The sequence below is a fragment of the Hypanus sabinus genome, chromosome 28, assembly GCF_030144855.1.
Source record: "Hypanus sabinus isolate sHypSab1 chromosome 28, sHypSab1.hap1, whole genome shotgun sequence".
In the NCBI taxonomy this organism is placed as follows: domain Eukaryota; kingdom Metazoa; phylum Chordata; class Chondrichthyes; order Myliobatiformes; family Dasyatidae; genus Hypanus; species Hypanus sabinus.
Window position 1 is genome coordinate 25853284 of NC_082733.1, and position 17741 is coordinate 25871024.

The following is a 17741-nucleotide window of genomic DNA, read 5'->3' on the forward strand; positions in this document are numbered from 1 at the left end:
TATCTATGTACTAATCTTATCATGTTGATATTAATAAAAAGATTGGAAAAAGAAGTTAAAAAAAGGTAAATTATGTAAGTGTAGAATCTGTGTCCCCAATTTACACCCCCCCCCCCCGTTCGCCTAGGGTGAACCACCATTGCCCCGCCAGTAGTGCAATACTTTGGTGTAAATACGGTGTAATGCTCCCTAGTGCACATCCGCAACATAAATATCAGACAATACACCAAAGGCAAGTAAATAATTGCATCTTTATAGTTATTTCTTAGTGATGGGTTAGTAGAAACAGATAACCTAAAGGCGCCAAATCAGTAAGTTTATCAGTTTGTGCACATAATATTTTAATACGTTGGAACTTACACCTCCGGTTCCATCCACAACGGCCTTCCGGGCCTTCGGCCACCATCCGAACCGCAGACATCCAGTATCTGCCGCCCTGGAACCGCTGTCCGCTCCCCACACGTCTGTCCTCCTCGCTCGTCTCCTGAAAAAGACCGCAAACTCCTGCTCAACTTACACATACAAGATAACATAACTATTCTTTATTGGTTAGTTCCCCCCTTATCTGCAGTCATAACCGAAACATTCCAGACACAGAAATCCATCACAGCATTGAATAACATTACAGAGAAGCCATTTTGTTAGCCTGAACAGTTAACACCACAGTTACTGGTACTGAGAGCCCTACATTAGCTTAACGCAAACTGAACTTTGAACAAATTATCTAAGTTGAATATTGTCTATTATTATTATTAGTGAATAATTCAATGGTTCAGTATACAACCTGAAATCGTTACTCTTTGCAGACATCCATGAATCAGAGAGAAAAAGCCCCAAAGAATGATTGACAGAAAACCCTAAAGCCGCCTCCCTCCCCCCCACACACAAACAGAAGCAAAGCATCAACACTCCCCTCTCCCCCACTTGTTCCAGAAAAAAGCATGACCCACCCAGAAGAAGCAAACCCCCAGAGACCTTTGATGCACCATCAATAACTCTCTGAGACGTGAGGCGAGAGATCAGCTTTTATTGACTGGAAGAAAGAACAAGCAGCAAATGACCACCACACTACATCCTGGAGACTGAGGCCGGGGCTGTGTCTCCAATCGCCTTTATACCTGGGTCTGTGGGAGGAGCCACAGGAGCAGTCAGCCGGGGGAGGGGGGGGGCGTGTCCAGACAGGTATATGTAGTTCACCACAACCTTGACCAATAAACCCTCACAAACTACTGTCGATCCCAACACTCCGCCATCTCAACAGGCCTTCTCTCTCTCACGAGAGGGAGGGAGAGATATCACTTCTGCCACAGAGAGAGGGGAGACCAGCAGCTCGCTGCTCTGATGTCACACAGTCTGTAAAGTTGCTTATTTTGAGAATCATCAGACTTCCTGTCACAATTGGGGGAGAGAGAGAGAGATTGGAAAACAAAGCATTTATTTAGTAAGTGACACATATATTTTTCAGGCTGTCAAGGAATTGACTTCGAAGTACATTTCTTTCGCCATTGTAACGCTGCCTAATGAGTAGGAAGCATGATTTTCTTTCCTTGTTTATTTTGAACGTTGTAGGAACTAATATATCCAGTTGATCCAATCAAGTTGTTTTTACCACCTCTACGGAACCCCGATATACTCGTGGGTGAAAATGACCTCACAGCGCTCAGTTACCTCCACGAGCCCGCAGTTCTACACAACCTCAAAGTGCGTTTCGTGGATTCCAAACTCATCTACACGTATTGTGGTAAGAAAGAAAACGTCAAAAGATTGTACGTCAGCTTGATGAAAATCTCCAGCATGTAATGTTAACTGTTGTGTCTGATTTATTTTAGGTATTATTCTTGTGGCTATTAACCCGTACAAAGAAGTACCAATCTATGGGGACCCTATCATTTATGCCTACAGTGGGCAGAATATGGGCGATATGGATCCTCATATTTTTGCAGTGGCTGAAGAAGCTTACAAACAAATGGCCAGGTAACAAATGGTTTTCCAAACCGCTGGGTTCAATATGGAAGTCGGATTTGCACCCATGAGAAATGGTTTCACACCTAACGTTTTGTGTAAAATTGTAGTTAGAGCCTTACATCATGACAACAGGCACTTCAGCACAACCGCTCCTGTAAGGAGTTTAAACATTCTCCCCGGGAGCGTGTGGGTTTCCTCCCACAGTCCAAAACCATTCCGGTGGGTAGGTTAAATGTCCATTGTAAGTTGTCCCATGATTAGGCTAATGTTAAACTGGGGAGTTGTTGGGCAGCACACCTCAAAGGTCAAAGGGCCTATTCTACCCTGTATCTCAATAAATAAATAACTTGTCCACCCATTTAAACCAGCCCCATTTGCTCACACTTGACCCATGTCTCTCTAAACCTTTCCTTTCTATGTACCTGTCCAAATGTCTTTTAATTATTGTTAGTGTACCTGGCTCAACCACTACCTCTCTGTTTGTCCCATGTAGTTGTAGAACAAATGCTGTATTCCATCAAAATCACTCCACTATAAATACATTTAAATAGAAAGCCTAGTTTTATAAATCAATTACTTCTTTACCGTAAGGTGATCCTAAGGAAAGGTCTTCAGTGGGGTCCACAACAATGGGTTGCAAAAGCAGGAAGAAAGAGGCTTTTTGAACCGCTGGATAAGCCAGCGTGGAGTCAGGAGAGGGGAGTTGTGCTCAGCCGGACAAGAGGGTGGCAAGTCAAGGGCTGCATTGTCTCCAAAGCAGTGGACAGCCTGTTATAATGTTAAAAAAATCAGAACAGAATGTTGCTTATTGTAAAACGCATGGGAAAATGTGACTCACATCCCATGAAGCTTTTTAAAGTTTCCTTTGCCTCTGTTGATTTTAGCATGATTACATTCTATGTTGCAATTTTAGATATTAACAATAGTAAGTACTTAACCTGAGTGGGAAATTATTTTGTTACAGCAGCAACATTCAAAAGCACACTTAGCAATAATAATAAATACAATAATAATAACTAATAAAGTACAGAGTAATATACACAACAATAATTTGCCGATGTGCAATAATTGCGATAAAAGGTGCTAAATCTGTTCAAAATGCTGCCCATTTCTTGTTAGGGTTGGATTAGGAAATGAAATAATCCAGAAAGAGGTAATTCCTGGAAATCCAAATTCAATAAGGAAAAATATGATTAAAATGAATTATATTTGATTATGTTTTCAAGTTTTATGTTATTTAGCATTGCATTCAGTGCAAAGGTCTAAGACACTGATTTTCCAATAGCTTGTGCAGATCAGTAAATTTCATATCTGAAAATTGCAAAATTAGTGCGTCAGGATTTTGGGAAGACCTGACTGTAACTTTCTTTGGTCGCCTGCCATTCTGTACTTAATTGATTTGCACAAATTATATTAAAGCCTGGCATGTCCATCTTGCTGTGACTGACAGCTGGCAGGAAATGCTGGAGCAGACTGGAGGCACAGAGACATCGAACACAGAGCCGCCACAGTAGTGTAACGGTCGGCTTAACGCTATTATAGCTCATGGTGTTCGGGAGTTCAGTGTTCAATTCCGGTGCCATCTGTAAGGAATTTGTGCACTCTCACCATGACTGAGATCATGACCATGACACAGTCCGAAGATGTACCTGTTAGTAGGTTAATTGGTCATTAAAAATTGTCCTGTGATTAGTCTATTGTTAAATAGATGGGTTACTAGATGGTGTGGCTCGTTGGGCTTGAAAGGCCTGTTTGGCAGTCTATATCTAAATTAATATATTAAAAATAGAGGCCCTTCAGCTCATAATGTCCATGCAGACCATTCAATCCCTGTCTGTACTAATCCCATTTGGAGCCTAGTTTACCGTGCCTCGTCAATTCAGGTGCTCATTTCAATCCACCAGAAATGTTCTAGGAGAGTATGTGCCTTGACCACACCCGCACACAGGATCTTTCAGATTTCTGGGTGAAGATATCATCTTTAAGTTATTTACTCCTCATCTTAAACCTATTGCCTCTGCTATTAAACTTTAAACAGTTAGGACCTAAGAAGTATTTCAATTGGATTTTTTTCCAAAGTAAAACAAAATCACTGATTATTATATTCATTTATTTATTTATTGAGATACAGTGAGAAATAGGCCCTTCCGGCTCTTCAAACCTCACTGCCCCGATTTAATCCGACCCCAATCACGGGACAATTTACAATGACCAATTAACCTACCAACCAATACATCTTTAGACTGTGAGAGGAAACCGGAGCACCCGGAGGAAACCCACTTGCTCACGGGGAGAACATACAATCTCCGTACAGGCAGGGGTGGGAACCGAACCCCGGTCACCTGTACATAAACCGTTGTGCTAACCACTACGCTAACGTGCCGCCACACATTCAAATAAAGTAGTTACGTGTTAATCTAAAATTAAGTTTTTAATAATCCTATTTGCCAGATTTTGTTTGTTTCTCTAATTTATTAAGATTTACTCAAAGAGTGGCGAAACGTTAGTTTTATTTATGTTTCAATCCGATTACGGGGGACAGTTGCAGTAACTCTTCGTTCTACTTCTCATGTCAGGAAGAATCGGAACCAGTCTATCATTGTTAGTGGAGAGTCTGGTGCAGGGAAAACCGTGTCTGCCCGATACGCTATGAGGTATTTTGCTACCGTTAGCAAATCCAGTAGCAAGGATTGTATAGAAGATAAAGTCCTTGCATCAAATCCTATAACAGAGGTAAGGAGCAACAGTTAAAAAGTGAATAACCTTAAGAACATTAATAACCTTAACTTTAAAACATTAGCAAGGTAATCAGTTATTCAGACAATAGAAATTGTGACCTATTCCCATTCACATTCCCATGGCCTAATCTTGTGCCACAATGAGGACACACTCAGGATGGAGGAGCACCACCTTATATTCTGTCAGGGTAGCTTCTAACCTGATGGCATGAATACCATTTTCTCCTTCTAGTAAAAAATACTCCCTCCCCCTCTCTTCATCTATTCCCCACTCTGCCCTCTTGCTTCTTCTTATCTGCATATCACATCCCCAGGTCCTCCTTCTCTTCCTCCCAGGGTCCACTCTCTTCTCCTATCAGATTCTTCCCTCTCCATCCCTTTACCTTTCCATCTCACCTGGCTTCACCTATCATCTTCTAGCTATCCTCCCTCCCCTCCATCCCACTTTTTATTCTGTCATGTTCCCCCTTCCTTTCCAGTCCTGAGAAAGGATCTCAGCCTGAAACATCTTCTCCATAGATGCTGCCTGACCTGATGAGTATCTCTAGCATTTTGTGTGTATATCTTTAGTGGTTCATAATTATCTCCATTGACCTAAGGTTAATTACAGCCTTAAAATTGCTGCATGCTATTTCTTTTCTATGTACCACTTCAACTTTGAGTCTTTTACTTAATGAAATTGATCTGTGCACTCAGGAGGCAATGGTTGATCAACAGTGATGATCACACATTAAGGGCCTATAGTGTCATTGTGGAAATAGGTAATTTGTACAGTTCGAGCCAGTTGGAGATTCTAAGGAAATTAAGGCATTGGAGAGAGTGTAGATCTAACTACAAAGATTCCTTGGATACAAGGTCAGGGGTGGGAGGTTGTGGTGGTAGTGGATTCTTATGTTGTGAAGAAAGCCTGGTAAAGCTGAGATGACTATCCTTGGAGCAAGCTGAGGATAACTAAGGGCATACCAAATAAAGGGCCATCTAGATAAAGTAGATAACGTAAACTGGATTGAAACCAAATAAGACACATTATTAGCAAAGAACCAAAGGTGATTAGGGAAAGCATTTTTCAGAGAGAATGGTCAACAACTGGAAAGTGGTGGCTGACAGCTTGATGGAGACAGACATTGTCATTGCTTTCAGAAGGGAAATAGATAAAAACTTGAAAGGGGAATAAAACAGGACCATGGGGGATAGGCAGGAAATCTATGTTGCTTTTGCAGACTAGTGGGGTCTTGATGGATTGAATGTCGTTGCCGTTCTGTGATTTAGTGACCTGGTTCTATCATTAATAAATATCCAGAAGGATGAACACTGCTCTCTGTTATGTTTTATAACTTCAAAACATTTAACTAGTTCAAAGGAAGACCCGAGAGTCTAAAATGTGGATCTAACTTCAATGTGGATAAAATGTGGATTTTAAAATGTGGTCCTGATGAAGGGTCTCGGCCTGAAACATTGACTGTACTTATTCCTATATGCTGCCTGGCCTGCTGAGTGTTGATCTAACTTCATGTTTGCTTTAAGCGAGGCACACACATATCATGTGGTAGTGTGATGATGTATGCAAGCCACATATCTTACAATCTGTAATGAAATATTTAAAGGAACAAGAATGCTTAATATATGGGAGAAGAATCTTGTATAGAATATTTGGGAGAAAGAAGCATCACATAACACCCGTGCCCAATGGCTGGAAGACCTGTGAGCAAAGCCTCTGCAGTCTCCCTGAGGAAGAACCAGCAGATGTCCAGCAGTGGGTAACAAGCATGAAGAACAGGGCTTGACATGATCCGCTCCTACTGGCTGAAGAAATTAACAGCACTTCATACGCGGCTGGCAGCTCAAATGAAGCAGCTACTTGAAGCAAGCTCCCACCCTGACTGGCTAGCTCAAGAAAGGATACTAGTCATAATGAAGGATCCTCTCAAAGGAGAAACACCATCAAACTACCGGCCTATAACCTTCCTGTCGACAGCATGGAAGCTCCTATCGGGCATCACAGGCAGCAAGCTGAATGAACATGTGTGTAATTTCTCAGCACTGCTCAGAGGGGGATTGGGAATGGAACCAGAGGCTTTAAGCACCAACTACTGGTAGTCATGTGAGACTCCAAGACCAGGCAAACTAAACTAAGCACAGCCTAGATTGACTACCAGAGTGTATATGACGACACATGGATCCTGGAATGCCTGTCTTTGTACAAGGTCAACAAAACACTTAAGATCTTCTTCAGGAACTCAGTGGGCCATTGGAGGACAATGCTAGAAGTTAACTCAAAGCCAATAGCACAAGTGACCATCAGATGTGGAAGATACCAGGGTGATGCACCATCCCCACTGCTGCTCTGCACAGGCTTGACCCCCCTCAGCCAGATCATCTCAGAGAGTGAACGTGGGTACAGGATCTAGAGTGGAGTGACCATCAGCCACCTCCTGTACATGGCTGACATCAAGCTGGACACCAGAAATGAGAGAGACATTGACTCACTATCCACCTGACAAGGCTGTACGGCAGAGACATCGGGGTGTCATCTGGACTGGAAAATTGCAGCTGGATGGTGGTGAAAAGAGGCAAACTCATCAAGACCAAAGGAGCTGAGTTACCTGAAGGCCACATACCAGATGTACAGGACAGCTACAAATACCTGGAGATCCTGCAGGCGCATGGAAGCCACGATGAGGACACAAGGAAGGATGCCTCGTCCCAGTACCTCCAAAGAGTGAGACAGGTACTAAAAAGCCTGCTGAATGGGAAGAACAAGATCAGAGCCATCAACGTATTCACCCTACCAGTCATCAGAAACCCAGCCGCAACGGTGCGCTGGCAAAGGAATGAACTGGAAGCCGTTGACATCAAGACCCAGAAACTTCTAACAATACATGGAGGATTCCACCCAAAATCCAATGTTGAGTGATAGAATAAAGGAGGATGGGGACTTGGAAATATTGAGGTCACAGTCCCGGAAGAAATGCGAAACATCCCTGAGTATGTCAGGAAGATGGCCACCTGCGAGGAGAATCCCTCAGACAGCAGGCAGAGGACATGGAAATGGAAGTGGGTGAAGCAGAGCCAGAGGACCAGAGGCTATGGCAGGACAAGCCCCTGCACGGGATGTACCATCACCAGACATCAGAGGTGGCTGACATAAGAAAGCCCTACCAATGGCTGGAAATGGCAGGGCTGAGGGAAGGCACAGAGGTGCTGCTCATGGCGGTATAAGGCAGATGCTGAGCACAGGAGCAATACCAGCAGGGGTCCATCACACCAGACAAGACCCAAGATGCAGCCTGTGCAAGGAATCCACTGAAACCATCCAAGGTGCAAGATGCAGACAGGGACAGCACACACTGAACGGAACAACCAAATTGCAGGAATTGTGTACAGGAACAGCTGCGCTGAGTATGGACTGGACATTCACATCCAAATGGAGAAACACCCGAGAAGGTAATGGAGAAGGACAGAGCTAAGATCCTGTGGGAATTCCAAGTGCAGACTGATAAGCAGGTACCGGCCAACCAACCAGACATAGTAATACTGGACAAGGAAGAAAAGGAACCAGTAGTAATAGATCTGGCAACCTGAATGGCTCAGCAAATCCCAGGGACAACATATGAGATCTTGGTCCAGAAGAGCACAATACTAGGAACAGTAAGGATACTGTGCTGAACCCTCAAGCTCCCAGGCCTCTGGTAGAAGACGCAAGATTGAGGGAAAAATGCATGTAAGGGGTGGAAAACATACACACACACACACACACACACACGCACGCACACACACACACACACACACACACACACATCATTGTAATTGAATTCCATGCAAACAAACCAACTTTAGAGTCAACCTTTAATTCACAGCAGTTTCCAGTTGCTAAGAGCTATAGTTACAATGAAGGATAGTTGGTAGACATCATCTTTCAGTTTGCAGATGTCATTGGCTTAATTCAAAATTTTCTTTATTTAAGTGAACAAAGACCTCCAAGTATAATAGACACACTTTTTTTCAAATAGAATTTTCCCAATAAATGTTCATAAGTGGTTTGATTGCAGGATTACCTAATGCCTCAGGTATTTGTAGCAGTATCTCCTTGTTTCCAGGCTATTGGAAATGCAAAGACAACACGAAATGACAATAGCAGTCGCTTTGGTAAATACACTGAGATCAGTTTTGATACCCGGTATCGAATCATTGGTGCAAATATGAGAACTTACTTGCTGGAAAAGTCTCGGGTGGTGTTTCAGGTAAGAATTAGACTGGGTAAGGACAAAGGATAAGGTTCTCTAAAACGTAACCATGAAAATAAACTTCTCCATGGGACACTGGCCTATGGTTACCTTTGTAATGAGTTGTCTTTTAATCTGTGATTCAAGTATTTGCCATGATCAATGTGACCATATCTGATCACACATTTCAGTCTCTTGATCCTACATACTTTGTCCCTTAAACATTAAAGAATATACTGTATCATCATCCTCCTTGAATAAATTTAGTCATTTAGCCTTCCTTTGCATTCTGTGGCAGAAATTCCTAGAGGCCCACCATCCTCAAGGTGAAGAAATCTTTTCTGATACTGGTTTTAAATACACCATATCCTGAAGTTCCATTCCTCCTCCCTGTCTCGAAGACATGAGTTGCCAATGTAATTGTTCCTTAGATTAGTTACAAGTTCATAAATTTGAAACCGCATTTTCCTTGGGCTGTGTACGTCCAAGGAATACACACTCCAGTCCCGCCAAATTTGCGAGATTGCATCGGCTCCCCCACCCCAAACCCTGGTTTGTGTGGCTGCTGTATCAGTTGCTACCCTGTTATAACTCGGTGCCAAGAAACAACACTACATACAGTTAAAGGAATTATATTTACGAATGTTAACTAAAGGGTTAGTAAAGAAAAGAAAGGAAAAAAACAAAAAGGGCCCATTATAATTAAATAGTCAAATGTGCGTCAATCGGAGCTCAACTCTTCCAGAAGTCATACTCACCAATCCTCAGTAGACCCCAGCACCTTGGTCCATTGAATCACAGTCCCCACCGGGTCGAATCTTATGACTGTTTCTCTCCAACATCTTCCCTCTTCATCTCCGTCCGAACAAAGACTCCAGCTCACATTGGTGTCAGGTGCACAGAAATAAACCCCGCTCCCCTGATTGGACAGCTCACATTCCAAAGCACCCATTATCTCTAACCATAACCCAAACATTCCTTCTACAGAAAGACCACTCCATTAGTAGTGAAACCTTTACCGAGGCGTTACAGATTCACTGTTGAACCTACGATCACATACGCTGTAGTTAATAAAAACCCACTATTTCTACACCTGTCTCCTCTCCATGAATGAGTCAAGGGTATTTAAGTTCAAAGTGAATTTTATTTCAAAGTACAGATAGGTCACCAGAAATTCATATTCTACTGGGCATAGTCAATAAATCTATAGAATAATAACTGTAACAGAATCAATGAAGGATTGCTCAAGTAGGGCATTCAACCAGCGTGCAGAAGACAACTCTTTAAGCCCAACTCTTGCGATTTAGATGAGTCGCTAGCTAGGTCAGTTTAAAGCAAAGCAGTTGATGAAAATTAGTTTTTTTTTAAGAAGTATTGTTTTAAGTTTTTTATTGAGATACACTGCGGAATAGGTTCTTCCAGGCCTTCAAGCTGTGCCGCCCAGCAATCTCCCATTTTAACCCTAGCCTAATCACGGGACAATTTACAAGGACCAACTAACCTACCAACCAGTATGTCTTTGAACTGTGGGAGGAAACTGGAGCACCTGTAGTAAACCCACAGGGAGAATATACAAACTCCTTACAGGCAACAATGGGAATTGAACCCTGGTCACCTATACTATAAAGCATTGTGCTAACCACTATATGCTATATTTTTAAATTCATTTACAGGATGCTGGCATAGTCAGTAATTTCTCTTGAGAAGTGAGTGATTTTTTTTCCCAAGGGCTAAAGTATTAATTGATTTGTTTTTATAAACTGTTTATAGGACGTGGGTGTTTTTGGTCTGGTTCCTAATTTCCTTTGAGCCTCAGCAGCTGAACCTCTTGTGTTGGGTATTGCTATGGATGTTGAGCAAAAGGTTTTTTTTTTGCACTTAAACCCCATGTTGATGAAAAATTACATAGTATAACTGTGTGGAACCCAGCAGGCTTAGCAAGCTGACTGAGATAGTATTATCGGATATGTTATACAACCAATGTTCCCTCCAATTTGTATGACTAGTATGCACAAACATCATGTGCTGTGCAGTTTTTTGCCCTGCGATAACAACATGTGCATGCTGAATTTTTAAGTAGATGTAAGCCTGGAGCTATTAGACCATAAGACATAGGAGTAGAATTAGGCCGTTGGGCCCATCGAATCTGCTCTGCCATTCAATCATGGCTGATCCTTTTCTCCCCTCCTCAGCCCCACTCCCCAGCCATCTCCCCGTAACCTTTGATGCCGTGTCCAATCAAAAATCTATCAAACTCTACCTTAAATATACCCAGTGACCTGGCCTCCACAGCTGCCTGTGGTAACAAATTTCACAAACTCACCACCCTCTGACTAAATAAATTTCTCTGCATCTCTGTTTTAAATGGACGCCCTCTGTCCTGAGATAGCGCCCTCTTGTCCTAGACTCTCCCACCATGGGAAACATCCTTTCCGCATCTACTCCATCTAGGCCTTTCAATGTTCGAAAGGTTTCAATGAGATCCCCCTCATCCTTTTAAATTCCAGTGAGTACAAACCCAGAGCCATCAAACGTTACTCGTATGATAACCCTTTCATTCCCGGAACCATCCTTATGAACCTCCTCTGAACCCTCTCCAACACCAGCACATCTTTTCTTCAATGAGAAGCCCAAAACTGTTCACAATACTCAAGGTGAGGCCTCACCAGTGCCTTATAAAGCCTCAGCATCACATCCCTGCTCCTGTATTCTAGATCTCTTGAAATGAATGCTAAAATTGCATTTTCTTTCCTTGCCACCCACTCAACCTGCAAGTTATCCTTTAGGGTGCTCTGCACAAGGACTCCCAAGTCCCTTTGCATCTCAGATTTTCGGATTTTCTCCCCATTTAGAAAATTGTCTGCACATTTATTTCTACTACCAAAGTGCATGAACATGCTTTTTCCAACATTGTGTTTCATTTGCCATTATCTGGCACACTGCCAGCGTCTTCCACAGTGAAGACTGACGTAAAATATCCATTTAATTCACCTGTGTACTACGTACTGTGTTTGAGTACTATATTCTAAGAATAATAAGCCATTCCACATTCAGTGAACGTGCAGTTCTTTTATGTGTGACACTCTTTGCTGCTTTGCAATTTACATGGTGAATCAATAATTTCTTCAATAAAAACAGTTTAAATAAGCCAGTTCTAAAATCTGCAGACGAATCATCACAAACTCCATGGTGTTAGCATCGTCCGCATCAGAAACCGGAAAAGGAAATGTGATTGTGTACGATCCTGAAATAACATTGCAATGTCCATTTGTTAACTTTAGACCGAGAATGAGAGAAATTATCACATATTCTACCAACTTTGTGCATCTGCTGATAAATCAGAGTTCAAGCACCTGAGGCTAGGTAGGTACTTTGATATCTTCCTGCTTTTCAAACCAATTAATCTCAATTTTTTTGGATCTGCCGATAAGGAATGTGTGATATGCTGTGGTCAGAGTAAGAGTGATGAAGTAAATTCTTTCTGCAGTTGACGCTTGTCATATATTTTCTCCAATGAGATCACTTTAAATTATTCTCAGGTGCTGCAGAAGACTTCAGTTACGTAAACATGGGTGGAAATGCAGTTATCGATGGTGTTAATGACAGGGCAGACTTTATTGAAACTCAGAAAACGTTTTCACTATTGGGTAAGTGAGGGCCGATCGGCAATGCTTCGGAAGAGGTTCACTTGGTAAATGCTGCTGCTTTTCTGCTACTCAGTCACACAGCTCGGAGTTCAGACAGCTGTCTCCAGGAGTCAGAATGACTTGGTTTCCCTTGTATTGGAAGGCATTGAAAATGTGCAGACCTTAAATGTGAAGCCTCGCAAGCTTGAGGATTTTGTGTGTGTGGTCATTAATATTGTTATGTTCCAGAACACGCCTTTGTCACGACGTGCACTGACAAACAAATGAACCCAAGTACAGAGGAATGACAAACTCTCAATGTGGGACAGAAACAAGAGCTCATTCATCAAAACTTGCTGGCTTGACCGAGCAAAAGCAAGACAGAGAATACACCTTAAATAATCACAGAACCTGTGCAAGATTTAACAGAAAGTGCAAGTGCTTAACAACTCTCATTATGACATCAATTAGTAAATGCTGGTGCTCAGGAAACCTAGCTGCAGAGGCTTATGATGGTACCTCCCTCCCTAAGGCCAGCACCTGACTGCTCAGGGAGACGTGGGGAACTTGAGACAGGGCTGGAAAACTTGAGAGCATTGCATATAGCTTGGGAACGTAGCATTAAACTCGGGAACCTAAAGGGCCACGGGTGACCCAGGAAACCTTGACAAACCTGAGTGTGGACTAGGGAAGCTTGGAATATATCCACTCACACACACACACCTTCTCCCTGTAATGTTTGACACCTTTACTAATCAAAATCCTGTGAGCCTCTGCTTTAAAAATACCCAATGACTTGGCCTTCACAACCGCCCATATGAATGAATTCCACTGAGGCTCATTTTCACCAAAATCCCGAATTTGCTCATTTTATTTAACATGTCTTAAGCATCGCTGTTACAGGGATAACAAGTGCATATCAAATCTGCAACTGAAGGCTGTACAATTAAATAAAGCACAGCTAGATGTCAATTCAAGAAGGGACTGGGCATTTAATATCATGGAGATCGACTCTCTGTCCTGTTAATGACCCAATGAAGCACTTTTAAATCACATTGACAAAATAACATTGAAATGGATTAGTGCAATCTACATCATAATTAGTAGTCAATAGTGGTTCATAAGCTAATTAGTCAAAATTTTTAAACTTTTAAGGCTTTAATTGAATTTGGTGTCCTGCTTCTAGACCCAAAAACAGTGGAAGCATCAACTCCACATCTACCTGGAGAAGGCCCTTTAGAATTCTCTACGTTTCAATGGTATAACCTCTCATTCTATAGTAAAGCCATCCTCTTCCTGATTATAATACTACCTTCTGCCATTGGTACAAGTCCGTTCTTTAGTCCAACTTGGTCAACATGTTTCTACTCTCTGTAGTTGAAGTCCTTGCAATTTGACAGAAGCAAACCAGGCATGTTAAACAAAAAGTAAATCTGTTTTTCAGGTTTGAAACAAGACTTTCAAATGGATATCTTCAAAGTCTTGGCAGGTATCCTGCATTTAGGAAATGTAGAAATCAAAGCTGTGAGCGATGAAAAATCTTCAGTGAAAGTAAGTTGCCACTCTGTAAACCTTTAGTAATTTGTGAAGTACAGTAATTCAGTACTACAGGAAACATTTAACATAAAACACTTGCTTTGAACAGAGTGCATTGATTTCAATGCTATTATTTATAGCAGACAGTTATTAAATGAAAAGGTTTGTCATTGTTAGGATTTTTATCTTCTGAATGAAGCTTTTTAATTTAATGCTTATGTCTGTGCACATATCAATACAGGAAATAGAAGCAGAGCTTGGCCCTTGTGTCGTACATCATTGAACCAGGCAGTTTAACTTAACTTATACATGCTGACCCAGATGCCCATCTTAGTCCCATTTACCCCTACTTGGCCCATATCCCTCTGACCCTTTCCTATTCACGTACCCGTCGTAGTTATTCTACCTGCCTTCACCACTTACTCTGACAGCTTGCACATCCATTTTCTAGGTTCAAGGCTGATGTCTTCTCTCATTGCCACTTGCCTGTGATATCCCATGTCTCCTGACTCCCTTAATTTTAAAAGGGTTGAGATCTCTGTCTTAAATAAGCTCAGTCTCTAAACTTCTGCAGCTCTTTTGGGTAGTGAGTTCAGAAGATTATGCCCTGGGTGAAGACATTTCTCCTCATCTCTGGTCTGAATGGCCTGCCCCTAATTTTTGAATTTGATGTCCTGCTTCTAGACCCAAGAATAGTGGAAGCATCAACTCCACATCTACCTGGAGAAGGCCCTTCAGAATTCTCTATGTTTCAATGAGATAACCTCTCATTCTTCTAAATCCTATGTCAATGAGTCATACAGAGTGTCAGCACAAAACAGACCCTTTGGCCCATTGTGTCTGTGCCAGTTCCCATTGACACTAATCCCACATTAATCCCATTTTTATTTTCCTCACCTACTCATTAGCTCTCTCCCATGTTCAACCATTCACTTTATACTGTTACGAATTCCCGTAACTGGATCACTTACCAGCAAAGATAGAGAGGTCCGTTGAAGTCTGATGGTACTATTTTTTAAAGTATTTATTGATAAAGGGCACAAAAATACGATTAATGCAAATATACAGATAATATACGTCATCAATACTAAATCTAAGCGCGGGTATAATAATAACTGATAAGAAGTAGCTCTATCGTTGTCTAGGGGTTACTGTATTGTCCGATGGAAAGATAACAGTCACTATCAGTTCGTTCAAGCTGCAGCGTTGTTGGGTTTAAAAGTGATGCGGTTTAAACTTGCCCCAGGTCTTTTATGATGCCAATCCGTTGAGTCAGGGGAGCAGGCTTCCCCATTGGTAGTTAAAAGCTGTTTTTCGTGGTTCCTGCCACCAATTCCAGCCACGGAATCGAACGCACGTGGCTTCCTTCAGATGACTTCCTGCTGTTACGTGGTCGCTTAACATTTCTTCTGGTGCGTCTGAGGGACTGTTCCTACAGACCCTCTTTTATCCTGACTCGCAGGGTCGATCGAAGATGTCAATCAGGTTGGGGGTGTCCACTCTCTCCCTCAACCAGCCCACTTTGCTTGAGGGCGTTCACGTAGTATAGTAGCTCAATCCACAAACTGGTCTCCAAGAGACAATGGCCGGGTCCCGTAGCTTTACATCGCCGGGGAAGCGAGCCAGTCTGCACGTCTCTTTTCCCATTCCCTGGGCCCCTTGACCCAACCCAACAGTGATCTTGCGATTCTCACAAAGGAGGGGGCTATGGACGTAACACCCCCTTTCTTCAGCGCGTTTTTTTATCATCGGAAAAAAAACGAATTAATACAGTCTTACAGGGTGTTAGAATCTAACACAACACCAAAGTTTTTTTTTCTACAGAGTAATACGGTGATACATTCAATTCAGTATCAGACTTGTAGCATCAGACTTCAATTTAATAACCACTTATTTTTATTTCTTTCCTTCAGCAACAACTCTAAAGAGGTGTGATCTTAGCTTCCGTGCATCTACAAAAGTTTATGGAACTACAAATCTTTCGGTCGTTTTCAAACTGAACAGACAGGCTTCAAGGGGGTTGTCTTTATTATTCACAGGCTGTGTCGAAATCCCGTACAACCGGCTTTGCTATTTAAAAATGGCGGCCCCATTAACCGTCGCCTCTTTTCCGGGTACTTCCCACGTGGGGAGTTGGCGCACCCTGGCGAAATCGGCTTTCGTCCGCTCCTTCCAGAGGAGTTATTTTATCAACAATGTGTTCCAGACTTAGCCCATTTCCCGAATTTCCACCCAATTCCTTAATTTTACTCAAGTTGCTAGTTTTCTCTTCAGGACCCCTGAGGCTATTGGGTCTCGATACCAGCGATCCCTCTTTGTTCAAACAGCATTTCGAATTCTGCGGTTTCACACCACACTCTGGAATAACAATAGCGTATGGGGCCCCTTTTTCTTCCACTTCAATCTGTAATCGATCTGCAGGGTTTAAAATTTCTTCATTCGATTTGGGAACCACAGATTTCCCGTTTCCTTCAATGATAATATTTATCTCCCCATTTTTGAACTCCGCATTAACTTTGAACACACCTTCGAGCGCAAACACCTGGGAACTCTCACTTCCCACTATTACCAAGGTTAACCCTTTCTTCACTGAACCAAGTCTATCTGACCCACAAGGACGGCCGTCTCGTTCCACTGAATCAAATACCTCAGACTTTTTTTGAGCTCCGTTACTAGGTTCAGTACCACGTGCATCCCCATCTTGGACACAGTCAAACGGGACATTGGCCTCTTCCAGGCTTTCAATACCCATACCCTTTTCAAATTCTAGGTTCCCCTGATCCTCCCAGGTACTCTCTGGGCAACTCCCTTCCGGAGTGAACTCAACCCCGCGGGCTGAAACAACCTCATCTGCCAATCCAGCAGACTTCTTCAAGGCAAGGGCACCCTTTTCATCTAGGATTGCCCTCATTTCATTATCAGGAACACCTTTAGAATTTTCAACTTTTTCAAACAGTTCTGCCAAACCAGACAGATCATCCCTGTCCAACTCTGGACCTCCTAACCACCCTATTGGTTCCTCTTTTTTATTTCCTGCCTCTAGGGCCTTTCTCCTCCCTAAGGGCAGATCTACCTCCTCTCCCTTACCCTCTTTCACTTTACTACTTTTTGTTTTACCATCCTCTAAACCCTTGTGGTACAGGGTCAGTCGAAACGTCTCGGCCAAATCGAAACTGGTCGGATTTAAACTGCTCTCATTCTCAGCTGTCTCTCTCGGCAGGCTGCGAGTGACCGCGCATGCGGGATAGATCTTGGAATCTAGGGGCGGGGCCTCAACCCTCACAGGCTTGGTTGTCAGCTTCACGGCTGCACCCATCTTTCCACCCGCTAAATCGTCACCCAGAAGGACGTCCACGCCTTCCCCCGGCAACTCCGGCAGTACCCCCAATTCCACTGGTCCAGACACCAGCTCACAATTCAGAATGACCCTATGCAAGGGCACCACTTTGGTCCATTTGCCTATGCCTCTTAGGGCTACCTCTCCCGTCTGGGGACCAAAATCTAGCACCTTACTGCTGATCAACGACAGCTCAGCCCCCGTGTCTCTCCAGATCCATACAGGAACTGGTGTGTCGCCCTCCCTCACAGACACGATTCCGTGTGACAGACAAGTCTCAGACCCTTCTCGTACTCTGTCTACCCAGGGCTCTCTT

The 17741-nt window shown here is 42.8% G+C and overlaps 1 protein-coding gene across 3 annotated transcripts in view; it reads left to right on the top strand.

Moving 5' to 3' along the window:
• The window catches only part of LOC132382506 (unconventional myosin-Vc-like), a 127029-nt gene that overhangs the window by 32008 nt on the left and 77280 nt on the right, over positions 1 to 17741 (top strand). For all 3 annotated transcript variants that reach the window (XM_059952774.1, XM_059952773.1, XM_059952775.1), the window contains exons 3-9: positions 1570 to 1741; positions 1830 to 1974; positions 4542 to 4698; positions 8801 to 8944; positions 12208 to 12289; positions 12466 to 12573; positions 13997 to 14103. In XM_059952774.1, the coding sequence (XP_059808757.1) occupies positions 1570 to 1741; positions 1830 to 1974; positions 4542 to 4698; positions 8801 to 8944; positions 12208 to 12289; positions 12466 to 12573; positions 13997 to 14103 (915 nt within the window). The remainder of the gene's footprint in view (positions 1 to 1569; positions 1742 to 1829; positions 1975 to 4541; positions 4699 to 8800; positions 8945 to 12207; positions 12290 to 12465; positions 12574 to 13996; positions 14104 to 17741) is intronic.